At 41.3% G+C, this 21,253-nt stretch overlaps 1 protein-coding gene across 1 annotated transcript; it reads right to left on the bottom strand.

The window, feature by feature from the left end:
• Positions 1 to 1,369: 1,369 nt before the first annotated feature.
• Positions 1,370 to 20,952, bottom strand: CAPN3 (calpain 3). The gene is made up of 23 exons (XM_082239876.1): positions 20,217 to 20,952; positions 18,978 to 19,047; positions 18,276 to 18,394; positions 17,797 to 17,930; positions 17,393 to 17,561; positions 16,883 to 17,011; positions 16,299 to 16,382; positions 15,935 to 16,020; positions 15,301 to 15,378; positions 14,616 to 14,776; positions 13,368 to 13,537; positions 12,950 to 12,961; positions 11,744 to 11,952; positions 9,500 to 9,536; positions 8,959 to 9,072; positions 7,694 to 7,768; positions 6,551 to 6,608; positions 5,719 to 5,783; positions 4,794 to 4,862; positions 4,565 to 4,643; positions 4,035 to 4,151; positions 2,810 to 2,868; positions 1,370 to 1,994 (listed from the first exon to the last, which is right to left on the bottom strand). Exons 1-23 carry the CDS (start codon positions 20,508 to 20,510, stop codon positions 1,968 to 1,970), a joined length of 2,415 nt encoding a protein of 804 aa, XP_082096002.1. The 5' UTR covers positions 20,511 to 20,952; the 3' UTR covers positions 1,370 to 1,967.
• Positions 20,953 to 21,253: the final 301 nt, after the last annotated feature.

Raw genomic sequence — 21,253 nt, 5'->3', positions numbered from 1 at the left:
CTCAGCTCCTCCCCCTCCTCCTGGCTGTAAAGCAAGCAAAGTTAGAGCCGTGCAAAGCCCTGCAAGCGGCTCCGCTTTGCTTGACTGACGGCAGCCATGGCTCCGGTCGAGTGCATTCGCTCCGTAACACGCACAGGCATTTTCCCTTACTTTCTAGGAGCAAAAAACTGCGTGTTATGGAGCGAAAATTACGGTACAAACTTCTCATTTTCCTTCATGTGCAGTGCTATGATCTTAACACAACTAGGATGTCTCAAATTATATAATATACCTTGTGAGGCAAGAACAGTAATTCTTCAAGAACAGACCATGAGTAATACTAGTTGAGAAACTGCATCGGTAATACACACTATAACAAATGTATTGGCAGCTTTCGCAACTCATTTTGTTTCAGTTGGATGACCTGTGTGGCTCATATGCACAAAGTGACTTGGTCTTTCCTTTCCTTTTTTTTACTACAAAGCTGTGAAGTAAAAAACAAATCAGACAATAAAAATTACTTTGTACCAAGAGAAATATAGTGTGGCCTTTATTCTTCTGATCCCACTTCTGATACTTGTAAAAGTGTTTTAGCTGGCTTGCTGGGATGATTTGTGTGGGTAGAAAGAGCAGAAAAGTGGTTCTTTGATGTGGGATTTGGCAAGAACCTTTCGACAGATAAATGAAAGCACATAGTTAAACTATGGAACGCACTCCTTAGAGGCGGCTGTGATGGCCCCCAACTTGGATGGCATTGGAGAAGTTCATGAAGGCTAAGACTAGCAATAGGTAGTAGTCAGGATGGCCCTACTGTTATTTATTCCATGGTTGAAGGCAGCATATTTCTGAATGCCAGCTGCTGGAAACTGTGGGAAGGGAGGACTATTATGTTCAAGTTCTATTTCTTGGCTTCCCATGAGCATCCAGATGGCTACTGGACTGATTTGGATGCTGGACTATAGATCCAGCAGGGCTGTTCTTATTCTCAAAAGCTGACACCAAAGATGACAGCAACTCAGAACATAAGCAGAAATGTTTATTGGATGGCACTGTTAAAATATTTCCAGTTGTGGCTGTCTAGATACCTTTGTAGCCTTAGTACGCTCTGTAGCTTTTGTCAGATGTATTACATCAGGGGTCAGCAACCTTTGGGCCGGTCCACTGTCCCTCAGACCATGTGGTGGGCCAGACTATATTTTGGAGGGGGAAAATGAACGAATTCCTATGCCCCACAAATAACCCAGAGATGCATTTTAAATAAAAGGACACATTCTACTCATGTAAAACCACGCGATTTAGATAGACCTCTATCTATCCCGATTCTCACGGAGCGGGTTCCTCTTGGTCAGAGGAACTCCGCCATTGCCGATGGCGCTAACCCGGAAGTCTCAGGGTAGCTCATACCTTTGTATACAGCATCTACATTTCAAGAATGCGGGCCAGAGGTTTCAACACACATCCTCAAGACGCATTTCTCCATGCTGTATCCGGGCAAGCAAGCGGCATTATCACATTTCACAGGCATATTCCAGCCAGGCAAAAGCACTTGAGCACAGAGCATGGAGCAGGGCTGCTGAGGCATGTTGTGGAGGCGAGGAACCCCAAGGGTTGGATAAAGAGGCCCAGATTCAGGTTTGCAGGTCTGAGGTTCACCACCCCTGTTGTAAAGAATTGCCAGCGTGCCCCAGAACAATGCATTTCCCACCACAGGGATGGCTGCAACTTTCTGATGCAAAATATGCCTTCGTCCTGGTGTCAGTTATCAATAACTGGAAAAGGACATTTTCAATTTACTGTCACTTGGTAAAGGGAGATAGATGCTGCTTCCTTATGTTCCTCTCGAGTTGTGCTGCCCTCGCCATCTAAGCTGTTAAAGGATGGAGATTCACAGAAGTCCCTGTCTTGCAAGTGAATATCGACCGGCTTCTTTCAGTTCAAAAGACAAGGTGCAATTTTGAGACGGAAGACAGAAGTAGAAGTGATGTTTTTCAGGCATACATGGTTAGCTGCAGCCACTGGAAGGAAGGGAGAAATGTTAAGTGACAACAGCAATGTTTAAAGTGCAGAACAATCGTTAGGCTATCTGTGTAACCTTCCTAAGTTCATCATTCCACTTGCAATGTTAAACACAGTGGGATTTACTTCTGAGTAAACAGGGATTGGGTCAGATTTAAAATTATATTGGGGGCTGTTGACAGCAACACTCTCAGGTTTCTTGAGGGGCAAAACTGAATGGTCAACTCTCCCCACACTTGGACGTGGTATGGGCTGGCGGTTGGGCTGCTAGATATCATGTCATGCCCAATTGGGTTACAGTACTACAGTGGTCCCCGCAAGACGAATGCCTCGCAAGATGAAAAACCCGCTAGATGAAAGGGTTTTCCGTTTTTCGATGCGCTTCGCAAGACGAATTTCCCTATGGGCTTGCTTCGCAAGACGAAAACGTCTTGCGAGTCTTGTGATTTTTTAATAGCGCTAATCCGCTAAGCCGCTAATAGGGTTGCTTCGCAAGACGAAAAAACCGCTAGACGAAGAGACTCGTGGAATGGATTCTTTTCGTCTTGCGAGGCACCACTGTATAAACAAGAAAGGTGTGAGCTTGCTAAACCCACAAAAGTTGGTGTTTATTTCTTGCTCCCAATACCTCTGTATGGGTGCACAATACAAACATGCATGCATGCATTTAGGAAGAAATGCAACATGAGAATCAGCCCCCAAACTGATTTTATCTTCAGTCTTCCTATTCTTTTTAGTATGTCCCCTCATTAAGGAGAAAAATTGGAACAGTACAGCTGTAAACTGAAGTACAACACAAAGTAAAAGTGGTTACCTCTAAGACATTCAGTTTAATAATACCATCGCCATCTTTATCAAAGGCATGAAAGGCACCTAAGGGGACAGGAGAAAACAAAGCATACAGTCAATCCATGTAAAATATAGAGCATTCCGACTAGCAAACTAGACAGCAGCCCTCAGAATTGTGAGGTTTCAAGAACTACAGTGTTTCAAATGCTAGAAACAAAAACCAGTCATCTCCTGAACAGTGTGATGTATGTGCTAGGAATTCATAAATATCGGCAATGATATGAGAGCCTGGATAGCTCAGTGGGTTAGTAAGCTTGGAAGATCCTGATAGCTGCCATATTTGAAAGCTAATCTTCAAACAGAGTGGCAAAAACAAAAAAAAACAAAATTTGAATAAAAAATGGCATAGCAATTTCTAATAATTTTATTTCAGGATTGCCCTTTCCTCTCAAGAGATTAATAATGTTAAAAAAAATAACAGTCAATATGGACAAACTGCTTCTTTCTAGGGCCTTTTCCCCATTCTTTTCCTTGGTATGGTGTTGAGCTGAGGCAGGGCTGGATTAACCATTAAGCAAAATAAACATGTGCTTAGGACAGGCATAGGCAAACTCTGGCCCTTCAGATGTTTGGGACTACAATTCCCATCATCCCTGACCACTGGTCCTGTTAGCTAGGGGTGATGGGAACTGTAATCCCAAACATCTGGAGGGCCGGAGTTTGCCTGTGCCTGGCTTAGGACATCAAGGGAAGGGGGGCACCACATAAATTTTCCATTGCCAGATTTACCGTGGACCATATGGTGCAGCTGGAGGAAAAAGGCAACCTCCCCAATAAAAAGGAAAACAACAACAACAACAAATATATTATTTATAAATTAATGATACACATTAATCTTGGAGTTAATGCCACTTGGTCCACCGAGGCTCACGTGTTTATATTTTGAATATGGGTGCACCAAAACCTTTTAAGTACTTAGGGCCTCTAAAGGCTAGAGGATAAGTAAATGAACCAGCAGCTAGAACACAAACAAGGAAAGTTTGGAATGATTCTGAAGGCAAGCTTTCCAAAACCCAGAAAGGCCTCCTGGCTGTGAAGAATGTTTACATCTCAACTGTCTGCATTACATGCATGCATTGGAATCAATCGGAACATTTCCATGCGGTATGGAGCTTTATTACACTCCGAGTTAACCTCCTTGGGCACTCCTTAGATAAAACCATTTTAAATACATTTTAATAAATACTCACGGAACATCCCCTCTAGTCGCACGAAACAACAGATGAAGCTGTCAAACTGAATGTTCATATTTCTGTCAGCATATCGCATTGTAATGATGTCATACAACTGGTTATTCAGGTGAAACCCTGCAGAGAGAAACAAAATGGAACGTCCTGGGTGATAGGAATTTGCTTTTGTCTATTCTCTGACCTTTTTTTAGAGGTAATATCACTTGGATAAGTAATGGGAAACTCCAGACCCCACCAGCCCCAGATAAGCTTGGCCAATGGTAAATGAAGGTAGGAGTTTAGTCCAGAAACTTCTGGAAGGTCCCAGGTCCCCTTTCTTTATGTTTCCTGCTAAAACAAAAGCATAGTGTTGAATCAAAGTAAGTCTTACTCAGAGTTGAGCCATTGAAATTAATGGACATATCTAATGTAGGTCTTTGTTAATGGGTCTAATCTGAGAATGACAGTTGGATATAGCCCACTTTATCAAAGACAAAATAGGAATGAAAATGCTCTTTAAGCAATATCCCGCATTGATCACTGTGTGATACCTGCATCATTAACTGCATTACGCATCTCATAGCTGTTAATAGTTCCTGATTGATCAGCATCATAATGTCTGAAAATTGTCTGAAAATGAAAAAAAAAAAAGAATGAAATGATGTAGAGAGGAGCCCAGTCATCTTTTGTGGTTCAATTTTGTCATGCTATGTGTAGACTTTGACATTCACAAGCTAGTTTACCCTCTATCTTTCAAAATATGCAAGAAACAAAGAATACCTGCCAGCTCTTAATCTTATTCCAAAGGTGTCGAAACTCATCAAGGTTTATCTTCCCAGAACCATCTGTCTGTGATGTTGTTTAGTTAAAAATAAAAAGTAAATATAGTGAACAAAGTCTGACTTCTTTTGAGGGGTAGTGTAGAATCCTTCTCCAAATGAGAAGGATTTAATGTCCAGAGATAGAAAAAGTGAATAAAATCTCCTACTTAGCCACCTAGTTGACTGACTTTCTTCAATAAGAGGAGAAACAGTTTTTCTTTACCACAATTCATTCACCCCCCTTATCTATAAATCAGTAACAGTGGTATTTTAGACATAGCATAAAACTAGAGAGGACAGATTTTTATAACAAAAGTAATATTTGTATATATTTTTATTAATTATAATTATAAATATATGATAAAGTGAATACAGTCATACCTTGGTTCTCAAATTTAATCCGTTCCATTCCGTTCAACTCACGGGACAGTTTGGAAGCCAAGGCGTGGCTTCCGATTGGCTGCAGGAGCTTCCTGCAGCCAATCGGAAGCCGCGGAAACCGTGTCAGACGTTTAGCTTCCAAGAAATGTTCGCAAACTGAAACACTCACTTCCGGGTTTGAGACGTTCGAGAGCCGATTTATTTGACAACTAAGGCATTCCACTACCAAGGTACCACTGTACTAAATTTCAGTTGGTTACTGTTTCTTTGAGCCAAGCTTGCAGGTAGTTCTCGCTCTTGTCAGCTCCGGAAGCTCCTTGCAGAATTCTCCTCCCTGTTCAATACCTCTATATGGCCTGACTACCCATTGATAAGGCACAGTGAAGCATTACAGGGGGTTGAACTACTAGATGGCCCTCGTGGCCCCTTCGAACTCTACAATTCTATGCTTCTAGGAGCAGTATTGCTATACGAAGTGATTGTGCATGATTTGAAAAGGATACGTCCATTAAAGCAATCATGCTCCGGCAGGACTCCAGCGCAAACCCTTTTGTCTTCAGGTCCTGGTCTAAAATAATTGGGTTAAATTAGATAAACATTAATATATAATTGCACATGTTTTATTGGTCAGTTTATCAGGTCGATGACTAAAAGCAGGTCTGCTTGAGAAACAAACCTTGGGATTTATTATGGCACAGACCAAGAAACTCCTTACATAGCCCAAATGTACTTTGATCTATAGCAACTACTTTAAGGGTCTGGATTAAACACCAGCAACTGTTAAGTCTACGATTGTCACCGATGTCATTGGCACCATATAATAAAAACAAACTGACAACCAATGCTTCACAACTATTAGGTGATTTAAGATTCTGGCAACAGAAGAATGTTCTAAACATTTGCAAACTGATGCCTAGCCATCGTATAATTGACTAAGAGGAATTTATTACTCTTCTGGAAGACCTTCATCCATATTTTTAAAAATATCTTCAAATAAGGCTTATGATGATGATGATTTATTAGTTGCTCATTAACAAGGTATCCAAGTGACTTACATTTAAAAGTGTAAACAGAAATACATTATATCATTAAACAATCTATGGTCTCTTAAATTGTGGAAGGTATTATTTTTGTTTGCTAATATGTATTTTTGTGTTTTTTCTATTGTAAACTGCCCTGCAATCCTCACATGAAGGGCGGTACAGTATAGAAATTTAATTTTTTTAAAAAATAAATAAATATGTAAGCAAAGAAGTGATACACATGCAAAACCCCAGAGTTTGGTAATTTTTTTGGCAGGCAGAATAGAAGGACGGAAAGGGAAACCAAGCTTACGTTTCTTCAGAACATTGTTGAGGACATTCTGGAGTTCATCAGCACTGATCTCCATGTCCTGTGAGGAAAAGAAGGGGGCAAGAAAGTGGTAAAGTTAATCAGGGAGTAAAAAGTTGCAAGAATGGCAGGTCCAATCTCTTTCCACAGCAGGAATGTGTGCATGCAGATGTGGACAAAGGAAATGTACTTAGGCGCTTAGAAGCAGATTTCTAACATGACAGAGAAGGTGGTCTAATTCAAAATTAGAGCAGGCTGTGTAGGATAACCAGATGGAAAAGAGGACAGAGCTCCAATGTATTCTTGTAGTTGTATAGAAGAGGAGATTTCACTCCAATAACCCTCATGATTGTTTGTCCATTACTTGTGAACTGGATAAGTGTATGTAGATATGCTATAAAGGGACCCCTGACCATTAGGTCCAGTCGTGACCGACTCTGGGGTTGGGGTGCTCATCTCGCTCTATAGGCCGAGGGAGCCGGTGTACAGCTTCCGGGTCATGTGGCCAGCATGACTAAGCTGCTTCTGGCGAATCAGAGCAGCGCACGGAAACACTGTTTACCTTCCTGCCGGAGCAGTACCTATTTATCTACTTGCACTTCCACGTGCTTTCGAACTGCTAGGTTGGCAGGAGCAGATATGCTATAGCCTACCTCAAACATAAAATTCCATTAAACCAGAGATTTATGACAAGAGACAGTTGGTACATTGGAAACTAAGCTGCCCTGTTAAGGACAAATCTTTTTACAACACAAAAAATATTTTGAGACAATTCAGACTAGCAGACCCAGCAGAAAGTTAGGCTACTGCAGAATTTATAGTTTTAGTCTGAATCATTTTAATTTGAAGACTGTATCTAGATTATTCAGCTGGAGTTATGAAAATTAAACATCTTCCTTTGTAAGGGTGGAACAGGAGTAGAGGGAAGCTGTGCCACCCCCAGTTTTGCCACCTGCAAATAGGGTGGATAATTTTGGGGGACCATATTCATTCAGCCCTAAATTTGCACTGACAGGATGGATACAGACTTTCAAATACTCTGCAATTAGCTTTACATAGCTTAAGGCATTGGATAAACTACTTATATATTTATTTACAAGTTGCCAGTATTGGTCTGACACAAAATAGAAGCAGTTGTGTACTCACATCTCCAGCAATTTGCCGGAAAATATTCCTGAACTGTTTCTCTTCCTCACTCTCCTTGGAATCTCTTTGTGCAGGCTGCAAAGACACAAAATGCAAAGGATTGATTGAAATGAAACTAATGATCAATGAGTTCTTAGAAGAGAAAAGATGGTTTATTGGGACGCTTCCTTGCAATTCAGCCAAATGACACTTCATTCTGAGTTTATATCTGGGTGGGTGGGTGATTTCTGCAACATGCCATTAACTCAATAATAGGGCCTTAGAGGTTGATTTATACTGGATCATCCATACATCATTCTGCTTTATAACTTGTTCTGCAATGCTTCTCCAGTGTTACCACATTATTGCTGGAGGGGCACTCTGTCACTATAGTGCAATAAAAGTGGGACAGGAAATAAACCAGGCCGTTTGTGGCATAAAAAGTAACAGGATTTTAGCTGGAAGTTACAGGACATGCACTGATCAGAAACAAAGCAATGTATCTACCCCGAACCTTTTGCAGGACCTCTGGAGAGGTCCCAAGTCAGCCCCCCCCCATAGGGCTCTTCCCATCCTCCTCTTTTTGGTTGCTTCTTTGGGAGCTACTCTGTCCATGGACCTGTCAAAGGTACTTTGTTTGATGCCTCAGCACTTTCTAAGGCTGCAATCCTATTAACACATACTTAGGAATAACTCCCATTGATAATGGTGGGACTTACTGCTGAGTAAACATGCATAACACCGGGCTCCGTGGTTCCCAAAGTAAGGATTGTTTCTGCTTCACTGGTTGATCTCTTGCTGGTGCTAAACCATGGTTTGACTTACTGTTATGCCTGAACCTCATGGGTTGTCTCACTCCAACAAACTATGAGTTGTACCAAAGATTTGTTCTTGGTTTGCCACTCATGGTTTGTCTGAAGGGAGCTTGGTCGTAATACTAAGTCAAACAAGGACTTAGCCTCAGGTAGTATCGCAGCAGCAGAACCAGGGTGGGGGAGATGGAGCACAGCTGTGCCACCACAATCTTTTGCTCTGGAAACCTGCACATTTGGTTATTCATGCTAAACCATGGTTTGACTAAGCTTTACAGGCAAACAAGGTCATGAGCATCATGTATGTTTTCCTCTGTAAGGAATAATTCTCCCAAGGAGATGTTTTCCGAAGGAGGCAAATATTATGTCTGAAGCTGCATGCTTGCTGTGTGACCAGGTTTAGACCCTGTTCAGCCACTTGGACATGCTAGTTAGAGCACACACAGCTTTCCTCATGCTGGCCGATACAGAAACCTCATCACTTTTCTTTTTCTTATCTGTGCTTGCTTTCCCCTTGTCCTTTTTAGGCCCATCATCACCTTTCGGATCCTTGTTCTTGTTTGCTCTGTCTGAGACAAATATGATTGGCTAGAGAGAGAGGTGAAGAAGAAGTGGAGAAGCAGCAGCAAATCAGAGCGTGGCAGTTAGAAAGAGGGCAGTGAATTCACAAAGCACAGTCTACATATTGGCTCATCATCACACACCCTGGTGCCATCAGATTTGTCAGTTAGACACCCACTCAGTGAATAAAATAATATTAATAAGCTGAGAGCAAAGAAGGCTGAGGGGTGGGTTTTTCATCACTCTCATATGTGTGTTTTAAAAGCACACGGCAAGTTTGTACATTTCTGGTATTGCAGCCATTCTACAGCACAAACAGCAATACTGCAATTGCAATGACGTTTAGAAACAGGCATTAGAGTCTGACAGAGTGACATCAGTTATAACCTTTCGTGTCATTTGACAAATCAACCAAGGGCTCCAAGAGGGAAAACGTCAAAGACAATGTACTCACAGAAAGATGTCCTACTTCAATCTTGTTTTCAACTTCCCTGTAAAATTGAAAGGGTTGAGTAAAGGGAGAAACGATAGGAAGAGGGATAAGATATTTCTATGATGTGCATCTTTTTACTTGGCTTGGAAAGCACTGCATGATGACACGTTTCAATAGAGAAGCCAGGCTTAGTTTTAAGCAGCCTTTCTTTGTACACAGCACAATTCTATTCATGTTTCCTCATAAGCAAGTTCCACTGTGTTCAATGGTAAGTGTGCATCAAATGGGAGCCTTAGATTGCAATCATTCTAATCCAGGTGTATAACAAAAGAGCACAGCATGATGGACAGGGGGACAAAGAGTTTGCTGCCTTTGTGTAATGAGATGGTGCAGCAAAATCCCTGGTTCCAGTATTACTTTACCCATGGAGTGGTCTTAGATCAGGAGTGAGGAACCTTAGGCCCCAGGGGCCAAATGTGGCCCCTCAGGTTGCTCTATTTGGTCTTCAGGACTCTCCTTAGGCCACACCCCTGGTCTACCACACCCTCTTCAAGTGTTCTCCCTGGCTGGAATGTGTCCTTGAAATGTGATAATATTTCTTGTTTACCTGGACATTATCTTCCGATAATGAGATGGGAGTATAGAAACCTTTGGCTTTTGACTCCATGTGACTTTTCAGCTAACAGGACACATTCCTTTATAGGGAACCTTCCAGATGCCACATGCCATTGTCAGGTGAGGCAACAGAGGTAGTGCAACTTTTTACAATATGCTGCATCACCTTTGTTGCCCCACCCGGCACTGCCATGTGGCCTCTGGAAAGTTCTCTATAAGGCAAAGTGGCCCTCAGGTTAAAAAAAAGAAGGTTACTGTCAGGGAACTGCCATCGGAGCCAGAGGGAGAGGGAGGGCTCCAGGGGGATTCCGGAGAGCGTCCCGGGAGGGAGAGAAGCAGCACATCTTCTGGGGAAGGAAATCAGTGTAGCACCAGTGGAGAAGGGGGGCAGATGGGGGAATTGGTGAGGTGGCTCCAAGACTCCTCGCCGGGGACCAGCGGGGAGAGCACGGGTCCTCCGATGCCCACACCCTCCCTGCGCAGAAGGCTTCCGCGCAGGGAGGCTAGGAGGAAACTAAGCGTCAAAGAGCTTCTTTGCTGGAAGAAGTTCAAGAAACGCCCACTAACGGATTCTGCCAGCGATTGAGACAGCCACGGGCACGTGGCTGTCCAAACAGAAAGGGTTCATTCAGGCAACCAGGCAAGAGTGGCGTTGATTGGAAAGGCCTGGAAACGATGCCTTATGAGGAATGGCTAAGGGAGCTGGGCATGTTTAGCCTGGAGAAGAGGAGGTTAAGGGGTGATATGATAGCCATGTTCAAATATATAAAAGGATGTCACATAGAGGAGGGAGAAAGGTTGTTTTTGCTGCTCCAGAGAAGCGGACACGGAGCAATGGATCTAAACTACAAGAAAGAAGATTCCACCTAAACATTAGGAAGAACTTCCTGACAGTAAGAGCTGTTCGACAGTGGAATTTGCTGCCAAGGAGTGTGGTGGAGTCTCCTACTTTGGAGGTCTTTAAGCAGAGGCTTGACAATCATATGTCAGGAGTGCTCTGATAGTGTTTCCTGCTTGGCAGGGGGTTTGACTCGATGGCCCTTGTGGTCTCTTCCAACTCTATGATTCTATGATTTTATGATTTACACACAAGCAACCCCTAGAAACATTACAGTTACCTACCCCTGCCTGAGGAAAATCATTTTTGCCTCAGCCATCCCCATCTGCAAAATGTGAAGAATAACACTTGATAGGATTGGTATAAGTAGTACGGAAATCATGGGCCATCCAATTAAGTTGAATGTTGGAAGATCCAGGACAGACAAAAGGAAGCACTATTCCACACAGGACATAGTTTAAGTGTGGAAGGTTCTTCCGCTAGATGTAGTGATGGCCACCAACTTGGTTGGTTTTAAGACAGAATAAGACAAATTCATGGGGGATATATTGTTCCATCTCCACTGCCTGAGGCAGTACGCCTCTGAATACCAGTTGCTGGAAATGATACATGGAGAGAGGGCTATTGTGCTCGGGTCCTGCTTCTGGGGTTTCCCTTAGGCATCTGATTGGCTCCTGGGAGAACAGGCTGCTGCACTAGGTGGGCCTTAGATCTGATCCAGTTGGTTTCTTCTTGTGTTCTTAGGCACAAAACACTCCAAACACTCAAAAAGTATAATAATTTTATTTTTATAAATGTTTTGGAATACTTACTCCGAATGACTTGGTTTTTCTGAGAAAACTCTTAGGATAAAATCTCCCTCTTGGTGAGGTTCATACGTGGATGGGATGATGACATATTCATTTGGAGGCAACCGGAAGCGTTCGGAGACCTCTCTCATGTTTATGTAGCTCTTGCACTTTACTTTGGAGGCATTGTAGAGGAAAAAATCCTTCTGTAAATGCTTCTTGTCACCCTGCATCTGTAAACAAAAACAATAAATTGCCGAACAAAAAACTGTGTACGCCCCAGAACTTTCAAACGGCATGCTTAAAAACAGAGAGCAAAGCTCCGTTGACCACTTGGCAATGTATTGCACCTAAATACATTGCCGCAATCCAGCTATGGTTAGATAGATGTGACTAAGAGCTGAACTGGATATAGTGTAAAAGATATTTGATCAGGATCTTCTCTTTCTAATTCAGTGCAGGCACATGGGCTTGCTCATTTGCATGGGAAAGTGATGTTGCAACAGATGCTGTACTTTTGCCAACCTGCTCTGGGTGGTTGAATATTCCATCCTGCCCATTTCTCACTTCCCCAAACAAATTAATAAGCCCAATGCAGATGCTTTGAAGAAAAACAAGAAACCCCAGATCAGAATTTCCTGCATCCGATCTAGTTGGCCATAACTGCTTCTGCTGATTTCAATGGGATTTAGTCATGATGGCTACAGACGACCTGTTTAATCCTTCTTTCCATGTGATGAAATTTGAAGGGTGGTTTAGGATTGTAAACTACTCACATTATCTAGGAACATTACCATCAAATGATGGGTGGCATTTATTTAAAAGTATGTGACAGGTTGTATCTCTACTTGAGTGATTTCTCCAGATACTATGTAGTTACATATAAAACACATTCTCATATTTTCAATGAAACCATACAGATATTTTTCTACATATAATACTCCACACTTTTCATTTCTGGTAACACATTCCCCTTTTAATATTTTTATGTGTCCTCTTGCATGTGTATCTGAGTGCATGGTTTGGGATGCCTTACACAGGAAAAATACAAATGTCTAAGATATGTGCAAATCCACTTTTCACATTTGTGGCAAGTCACTATTAAGAAACATGACTGGACACTTCCAAACAGCTGTCACAGAGAAGCATAAAAGCAGTAATATTTGAGAACGTTAAACCGAGAAGATATTTGAGAACATTTCACCAGGTCTTTCTTCATTCTGTTCATACCTCTTTTGGCACCTGAGATAAAAACAACATAGAAATTCCATTAGAAATGGATGGAGGAAAGCTTATTGCATATTTATTTACATCTACCACCCACAGCCTAAGTTCACAGCTTTGACAACTAATAGGCGTTTTAGTCCAAAACATCTGGAGGGCATGAAGCTGGCAAAGGCTGTTATATAGGCATTATGCAAGGGTCTACAGTTTACAAAAGTAATATTTTTGAAGTAGCTCATGTCATGTTTTATGAGTGTGATGTTTAAAAGCAGACTACTGCTATATTCCCCTTTCACAGCTTGCTTCACATACAGTCAGATGGCTATGAGAGGAGCATATATCACTGGGGCCAGAACTTGACCAGCTCTATTGTTCAGTTCTAACTGAGGCGACGAGTAACACAGCAGTGTGGCAACTATGCTACCTCATAGATGGCAAAGCCAATAGTGAGGAGCTTGGCTCCCAGCTTGCGTTCTTTCCTCCTGTTCTTCTGCATCAGCGCAACTAGGAAACTGCACGCAACTTCGTCATCTTCTGGGTCATCATCTTCTTCCAGGAGTTTCAAGCGGTACTGAGGATTGGTCCAAAATGTGTCTGCAACCCACGCCAAAACATACAAATTTGAAGTAATATTTTAACACTCAAAACAGTTATATTGACAGTCCCTGTGGTAATCATTCCCCCCTCCAGTTTTGATATATAATTCTTTCAGAAAATGAAATTTGGCATTTTTTGAATGTATTTGTAGACTTTTCTCTGGGTAAAGCAAACAGATCTGCTTTATTATGAACTTCACCATGTTTGCTCTCCACACTTCTCTGGAATAAGATGCTCATTTAAAGCAGGGGTGGCTAAACTGTTCTGGTCAGAGGGCCTCATACCCTCTTGGCCAATCCTCCTACATCACGTGCCAGCAGTGGGAGTGGCCAAAAGTGGGTATGACCCCTGTCTCTCACATGCACACGTGGAAGAAGCTGGGTGGGGCAGAGCTGTTATGTTTTCTTCCCAGAAGATGGGTCGTTGTCTCTTACCAGGAGGGAGAGGCACAGATGGCATGGGAAGTCAATGCAGTGCAAATGCACTGGCAGGAGCACGGAATTGGCTGCACTGATGAGTTTGCACAATGCTGACCACCCGCCAGGAAGTGAGCAAAGCAGCTCTGCTCCATCCAGAGAACCACTTCTGACACACAGGCGAAGAAAAATGACCTGGCCAAACACAACTGTTTGAAAAGAAAAGGCATCCTGTCCTTGATTTTAGAAAGCACATACATGAGAGATAGAGGAATACCTCTTCTAAGACAGACACTGTTATGGATCTTTTTATAAGTACTTTTTTCTCCTATTTTTAAAAAATATTCTGCCTGATTAATCAGAGGATTCTTTAAAACATTTTACAGTGGTACCTCTGGTTACAAACTTAATTTGTTCCAGAGGTCCATTCTTAACCTGAAACCGTTCTTAACCTGAGGTACCACTTTAGCTAATGGGGTCACCCACTGCCGCCGCGCCGCCAGGAAGCGATTTCTGTTCTCATCCTGAGGTAAAGTTCTTAACCTGAGGTACTACTTCCGGGTTAGCGGAGTCTGTAACCCAAAGTGTTTGTAACCCGAGGTGTTTGTAACCCGAGGTACCACTGTAATGCCATTCGAATCAACCAATATTTTATTTACCTGGATAGTTTCGGCAGCCTCCTGCTGTGCAGCCTCGCACCCACCTCCCTTCGGTCACTGAAACAGTCCAGGTTTGAAGCTTATCAACCACCAGGGTATCAGGTGTGAGATTACACATCTCCAGCTTTGTGAAGTACCTGAGGAAATCTTGGAATGACATCCTAGAGGTAGAAAAAATATATGGAGGAAACCTTTAATTCCCCAATACATTGATTGTAAGGCATCCAGAGTGGCTGGGACAACCCAGTCAGATGGGCAGGGTACAAATAATAAAATTCTTCTTCTTCACCTTCACATGATGTTGCGTACACACATCATTTGAATGCCCATCAACTTGGGGGTGGCGGCCCCCTCAAATATTTTATTGAGTTGGCTCCTATGAAGTGGACTAATCTGGAGAAGGGCTTGTGGTTTGCCTCTAGACCAGTGGTTCCCAACTGGGTGTCCATGGACACCAGGAGGTCCATGTAACCCACCTAGGTTGTCTGTAGCACCATTCACATAACAAAAACTACCATAGATATATCCACATTTTCAAAAGCATGGTTCCATGGCTTAGCTCTGGGGGGAAAACAGCTCACTGGGAACCACTAATCTAAGGCAGTAGATTCTGAGTCAAACATAGGACTGAAGGAAAAGCATATTAAGAGAGAGGGGGGGGGAGAGAGGAACATGGGATATTTACCAGAACTCCCCATCCTCTGCAACTTTATGTTGTAGGCGGGTCTTCTCTGCTTTGTCAATAACATTCCATTCATCTGAACTGCAATATAATGAAGAAGAAACTTTCAGTATACAACTGATTTTTTAAAAGGTAAATGTGCTTCGCTTCTCAAATCATAAATCAGCATGCAAACTTTTCTGTGCTAGATCTAGAAATTAAAAGTTTACCCTTTGTTTGTTCAGCAAATGGTGAACTGCATTTAGTTACCTTTCAGAACAGGTGTTTAGGAAAGCAGTGAACATGTCACATAACTTGATTACTCAAAACTTGATGGCTCACACTTGAATCTACAGGCCATTGAGTGGTATGAGGAAATACAAAAGCGCCATCCCTGGTAATGTATCAGTTCAGGCACTGAGTGATGAGCATTGCAGGTAGGAACTCACCCAATGACACTTTACCTGGGCATTACACTCTTTCAAAACAGTTAAGCACACTTTAAAGCATCTTTGGAGAAATTACGTATATATCGCTAACTTCTGAATTTCACACCAGAACACAAAAGGACATTTACCTTTCTTAGTAAACATGCAGAAGAACCAAAGTGTATTAAGTGAGATTAAAATATCTTTTAAAATCAAATGGCTTGACTCACTTGTCACTCCAGGCTCCATTCCATTCTACTTGCCCCCAAGGATTTCTTAGCCGCACGAGTTTTAGCTTGTCCCCTTTAAATGTTATCTTGGAAGGGGGGAAAACATAATTAATTCAACCAGCCTGTGTAGTATGCATCCACCTTAAACAAGAACGGATGCTATCATTATTGGAGTCCCTTTAACATCTACCCATTTTCTCTTCTAAAGATGCTTTATTTGCACCTCTGATCTTGATTGACACCAGTGAATATATTCTCCTTTCTTTTCAAGGTGAGGTTGCTTAACCACTTAATTTGTGTACGTGAGCTACATGATTTTTTTGTACCCTAGCAAAACACATTTACTTTTTGCATCTACACTTACCTCTTCCACTGCTGTAACTGAATAGGCATGACCTGTTACCAGTCCATTCGTCATGCGTCTCTCAAACAGCATTGGAACCACAAGCTGTAAAATGCAGAGGAAGCATGTTAAGAATAAGAACGGTGTCATGTGTGGAATTTTTCAAAGGACAACATGTTCTGCCCATTTCCGTTTTGTTTTCTTCTATTCCACCTTCTTGAAAAGGAGAAGGCAAATTGATGTGCATGTCCCGTGATAAAGATGAGGTTTCCTAATAGGGCAATAAGACAGAAGTTTTTCCATTTATATTCTAGAAGAACATCCTGCTCCAAGGTCCATGTGCAGCTTTGCAAACTGCTCTTACAATAGACGATATATGATATCTTTATTGTCATTGTCCCATACAGAACAATGAAATTGCACAGCAATCCACGATTTCTGCAGCAAATCCCAAAGCCAAACACACAGTTAGGCTTCAATCCTATATCTGCTTATTTGGGAGTAAGCCTCACTGAACTTTATTGAATATTAATAGGATTTTACTGATCAGAGTAAATCGATTTGTTTGCACGCAATAACCTAGGTTATTGGCAAGGAATACAAACCCGTTTCGTCATCTCCTCTGCCTGCTGGACTGAGTCATTTGGAAATTCATTCATATTCTTCAACATTTGGGCAATTAATAATCCAAGATTAGTTTCAGGAGCAGAACCATAAATAAACCCTGAACTGTCCTGGAACAAAGAAAAGTGGGGAGGGAGGAAAATAATAGGAAGGCATTATGAAAAATAAAGCAGAATAGCAAGATTAGTTAATAAAAGTTGGGAAAACAAGTTTTTATACCTCTATTTCCTCTTGCCCATAGGACAGAAGAATGTATGTTTTCACCAGTGGTGCTTACTAGTGACATAAGAGCACTGAAATGGTATCTCAAATTTAGACTTAAATGTGGGGAATATTTGGTCCTCCATATGTTGCTGAACTACAACTCCCTTCAACCCCAGCAAGCATGGCCAATGGCCTGGGATGATGGGAGTGGCAGTTCAGTCTTATGCTTACTGAATATGAGTGGTATGAAATTAACCCCAGAAAAGGCATGGGTTCAATGGATGTACCTCAATAGAGCAGGCCATGAGTGACCCTCTTTCAAAGGCATGTTTCATGATTTTATAGATATCTTTAGGAACATCCTTTATCTCATAGAACTCTGTTACTCCTCCTGTGAAATCTTCCATGGCCTCGGTGGTGTTACCTCCTTTGAGAGCCTCATAAGAGCCATGGAGCCTGAGAAGGAACAAGAAAACACTCCAAATAAATTCTGATGATTCATTTTCATTGGGGTATAGGTCATTTTTGAATCTGTTCTATTGTAAAATCAAAATGCATCTGACTAATATACATTTGTTATAAGAATAACACATTATTTAATTTACCTCAGTTTAAACAGATGTACAGTTGAATAGGGGTATAATATATGCATATAGTATACAGAAATGGAATGTGTAGAAAGTATATTTACTTTGCATAAGCTTTTTCCAGTAAGGCACTCCAAAATTCATTTTGCTGGGAGGATTTTGTGAAGACCAGTTGACTGCCATATGTTGGTAAACGGTCATCAATGATAACTTCCACCCAATTTCCATAACGCCAAAACTGGAGATAAAAGATGATAGATAGATAGATGATAGATAGATAGATAGATAGATAGATAGATAGACAGATAGATATAATTTGCAGTTATATGTGTGTTAGAAAAAAAGTGATGTGTGGATTGTGATTAAGAACTGGTTTGCTCACTATAATTGGGGCTAGACTTTGTTAGGTGATTGTATTGTTAGATAGATAGATAGATAGATTTGTTAAGTGGCAGTAGCAAATAAGTCATTAAAATAGGCCTTCGATATCAGTGCCTATTAATCTATTCCATGCTGCTGGTTACTGTGGCATAGCTGAACTGCAAAAGGCAGCATCTTCTTGTGTCTGATCAACAACTCATACCTGGAAGTGAAAGATTCCAGCATAATCTTTTATGAAGGTCTGCTCCCGTGGTATGACCCGGAACAGCAACTTCTCATGCAAGGTGAGACAAGCAATGGCAGCCAGGAACCAACAGTCACCTGAGAGGAATTATATAGAGCAGGGCAAATTAAGTGTCAAAATTACTAGGAGGAACAGAGAATATATGCTGCTGAAGGATTAGTGCTTCTACAAAAAAGAAAATGGTCTTCAGAGCAATTTGCATTTAACTGGCATATATTAGTTAGGACAGGGCTGTCCCAAGACATTTTGGCACCTGAGGCAAATCACAAAGTGGCACCCCACACCATTTTGTGTGGTGGCATGATGATTTATATCAGGAACAAGGGGGAAATAAAGATCTACATTGGGAACAAGGGGCTGAGTTAAGAATGTTGAATGTGCAAGTGTATGTCTAGAGAAAATGGATAAAACAAACACTATTAGCTGTACTGCTAGATAAGTGTTTAATGGTTATTGTATAAAAACCAATTAAAAATTGTTTTGTTTTGTTTTTTGAAAAAAGAGGGGGTGAATGAAGATCTACATCAGGATCATGGGGGTAAATCAAATCAAACTTACCCAACATTTGAATTGGGAACCAAAGGCCATTGCAGGGAGGAAAGGGACTCGCTAAATAAACTTATCAGACACACAAAACAGCTCCGAAGAAAGGACTTGTACCTAATTCTCCTTGACAAATGTCACTCCTGTTGGCTCCACCAATGATAAAGCGTGGATTCTCACAAATTTCCTACGGAACAGAAATAAATTGCTGAAAAAGTTCACATTACTCTAAACCAACCGCTTATGTGCCACCTGAACCAAGCAAACTGTGGTTAATAATAATAATAATAATAATAATAATAATAATAATAATAATATGCCCAGATCCACACAGTGTGTGCTTTGATAATTATAGACTAAAAGAAATTGTAAGCTGCACTGGCAATGGCTGCAAAACCTCTGCAATTTTGTTTATGATCAATTATATAAATTGATGGAATTGTAGAAATATTGTGATAAATTATTTAATGAAAATGAAATGCAATGTTAAGGAAATAAAAGATTGTTGCTAATAAAAGCATTCCATTTTCGCTTACCTAGGAGTAAGTCTCATTGGAAATGTGGAATTTACTTCTGAGTAAACATGTACCTGATTAAGAGACCAGGCTTCAAATCCCCACTCAGCCATGAAGTTCTGTGGGTGACCTTTTTTGGGCCAGTTACTGTCTCTCAGCCTAACCAACCTCACAGGATTGTTGTGAAGATAAAATGGGAAGGAGGAGAACTATGTATACCACCTTGGAGGAAAAGTGGGCTATAAAGGGGTAGTAAATTAATAAATAAGACTAAAATATGTCACCCATAGCATTTTACTGCCATTTAGAAACAGCTATTTTTCTGCAACATGCAAGTGTCCTCCCTATTTTTAGTGTATTTATTTACTAGAGTATAACTTGGATTCCATCAAATCATTGTAGAATATTTTTTTCATAGAATGCACAAATTATAAAATCTTGTGCATTTCAGCCTTGAACTTCTGGTGGTTTTCAGCATGCTTCTAACTGAATACTCTTGATTAAATTTCCAGGGTTTGTCCACAGTAGAGTTTATTGTTTATTTGCAGCTGTTTGCATTCCCATTTAGTTTGTGTAACCCACACGGTGTTACTCACAAACAACACAAATCATGGTGTTTCCCCCTGAAAATTTGGATATACCTGACAAAAGGTTTTTTTCAATAAATCAGGGCAAATCAGTTGAAGGAGCACGTGGAGCCTCTTAAAATCTCATCATTTCCCAGATATCATTTTTTCTATCTATGCTTTCTTTTTTTTTAACTTGGAACGGAAAAATGTCTTTATTACATTTGCAAACATCAAATAAAAACAACTTTACGTGAGATAAGAAGCCTACTTACTAGTGGTCTCTTCCACTCAAATTTGACAGGGAGCTTTTGGCTGAAGAAGAGGGAGGAGTCATTAGCAGGGAAATCTGGATCCTCATAAAGAATCTTCTTCTCAAGGCATTTCTTGTGGAGCTCATGAAAGGTCTTTTCCTTTACTCCAATGATGGGCTGGTTGCGGCTGAGGATAGCAGAGTAGATCCCCGCTGGACCTCCGCCTGGTTCAGTTGTTGTGCTCATATGCTGGCGGGGAACCTGCCCAGCCCCAGTCTCTTGAACCACGGTGGCACCACCAACAGCCGACGGCATGGAGATCAGGTTTAGGCAAACTTATCAACTTAACAGAAATCAGCAAGTAAGGGAGATCTTACTGCCTGGAAGGAAGTGACAGGAAAGAGGAAGTTGCTCTGCAAACGGTTTCTCAGGCACAGATCTCTCTTTCCCTCCCTTTTGCCTGCAAAAGAGCTTCAAACAAATTTATGAAGAACCACCATGACACCAGCTTGTGTACGTTTCATCCTGAGAAAGCTGCTACAGGAAGCAAGAGAAATTGTTGGGTAACTTTCACCTCCGAATTGGTGTGTGCGAGCGTACCACTGGCATGCTTTCCAAAGGTTGCAGCTCAGAAAACTAAAAATAAACTCTCAGGGAGAGTGCCGATGTGGAGGCGGGGATGAAGAAAGTTCAGAGTTGCTTCTTTCAAAAGGACTGAATGGCAGTTGAAGCCACTTTTTCACCTCATGCAAAAAATCAAGCTAAGCCAAAACACAACCGAAATTTACAGGATGGCTTGAAAGTTATTTTGCTAAACACACCTTAATGATAAGATAGGCCAACATGTTTAAGGGTCTATCATATAAACCATGTTTCTGCATATTTAGAAGCAACTTAGCAAAACTAGAATTCAAAGGACTATCATGCAGAGGCACCACCCAGTTGAATACTCAAGTCCTGAGAGTTTATGTTAATGTATTCAAATTATGTTTTATTCTCAGAGGGAATATTTCCTTCAGCTGCTGGGTAAATCTGCTAAGTTTTCCATCTATTGGTGA

The sequence above is a fragment of the Podarcis vaucheri genome (assembly GCF_965113315.1).
Source record: "Podarcis vaucheri genome assembly, chromosome: 1".
Classification (NCBI taxonomy): domain Eukaryota; kingdom Metazoa; phylum Chordata; class Lepidosauria; order Squamata; family Lacertidae; genus Podarcis; species Podarcis vaucheri.
This window is presented reverse-complemented; position numbering and strand designations above follow the sequence as displayed.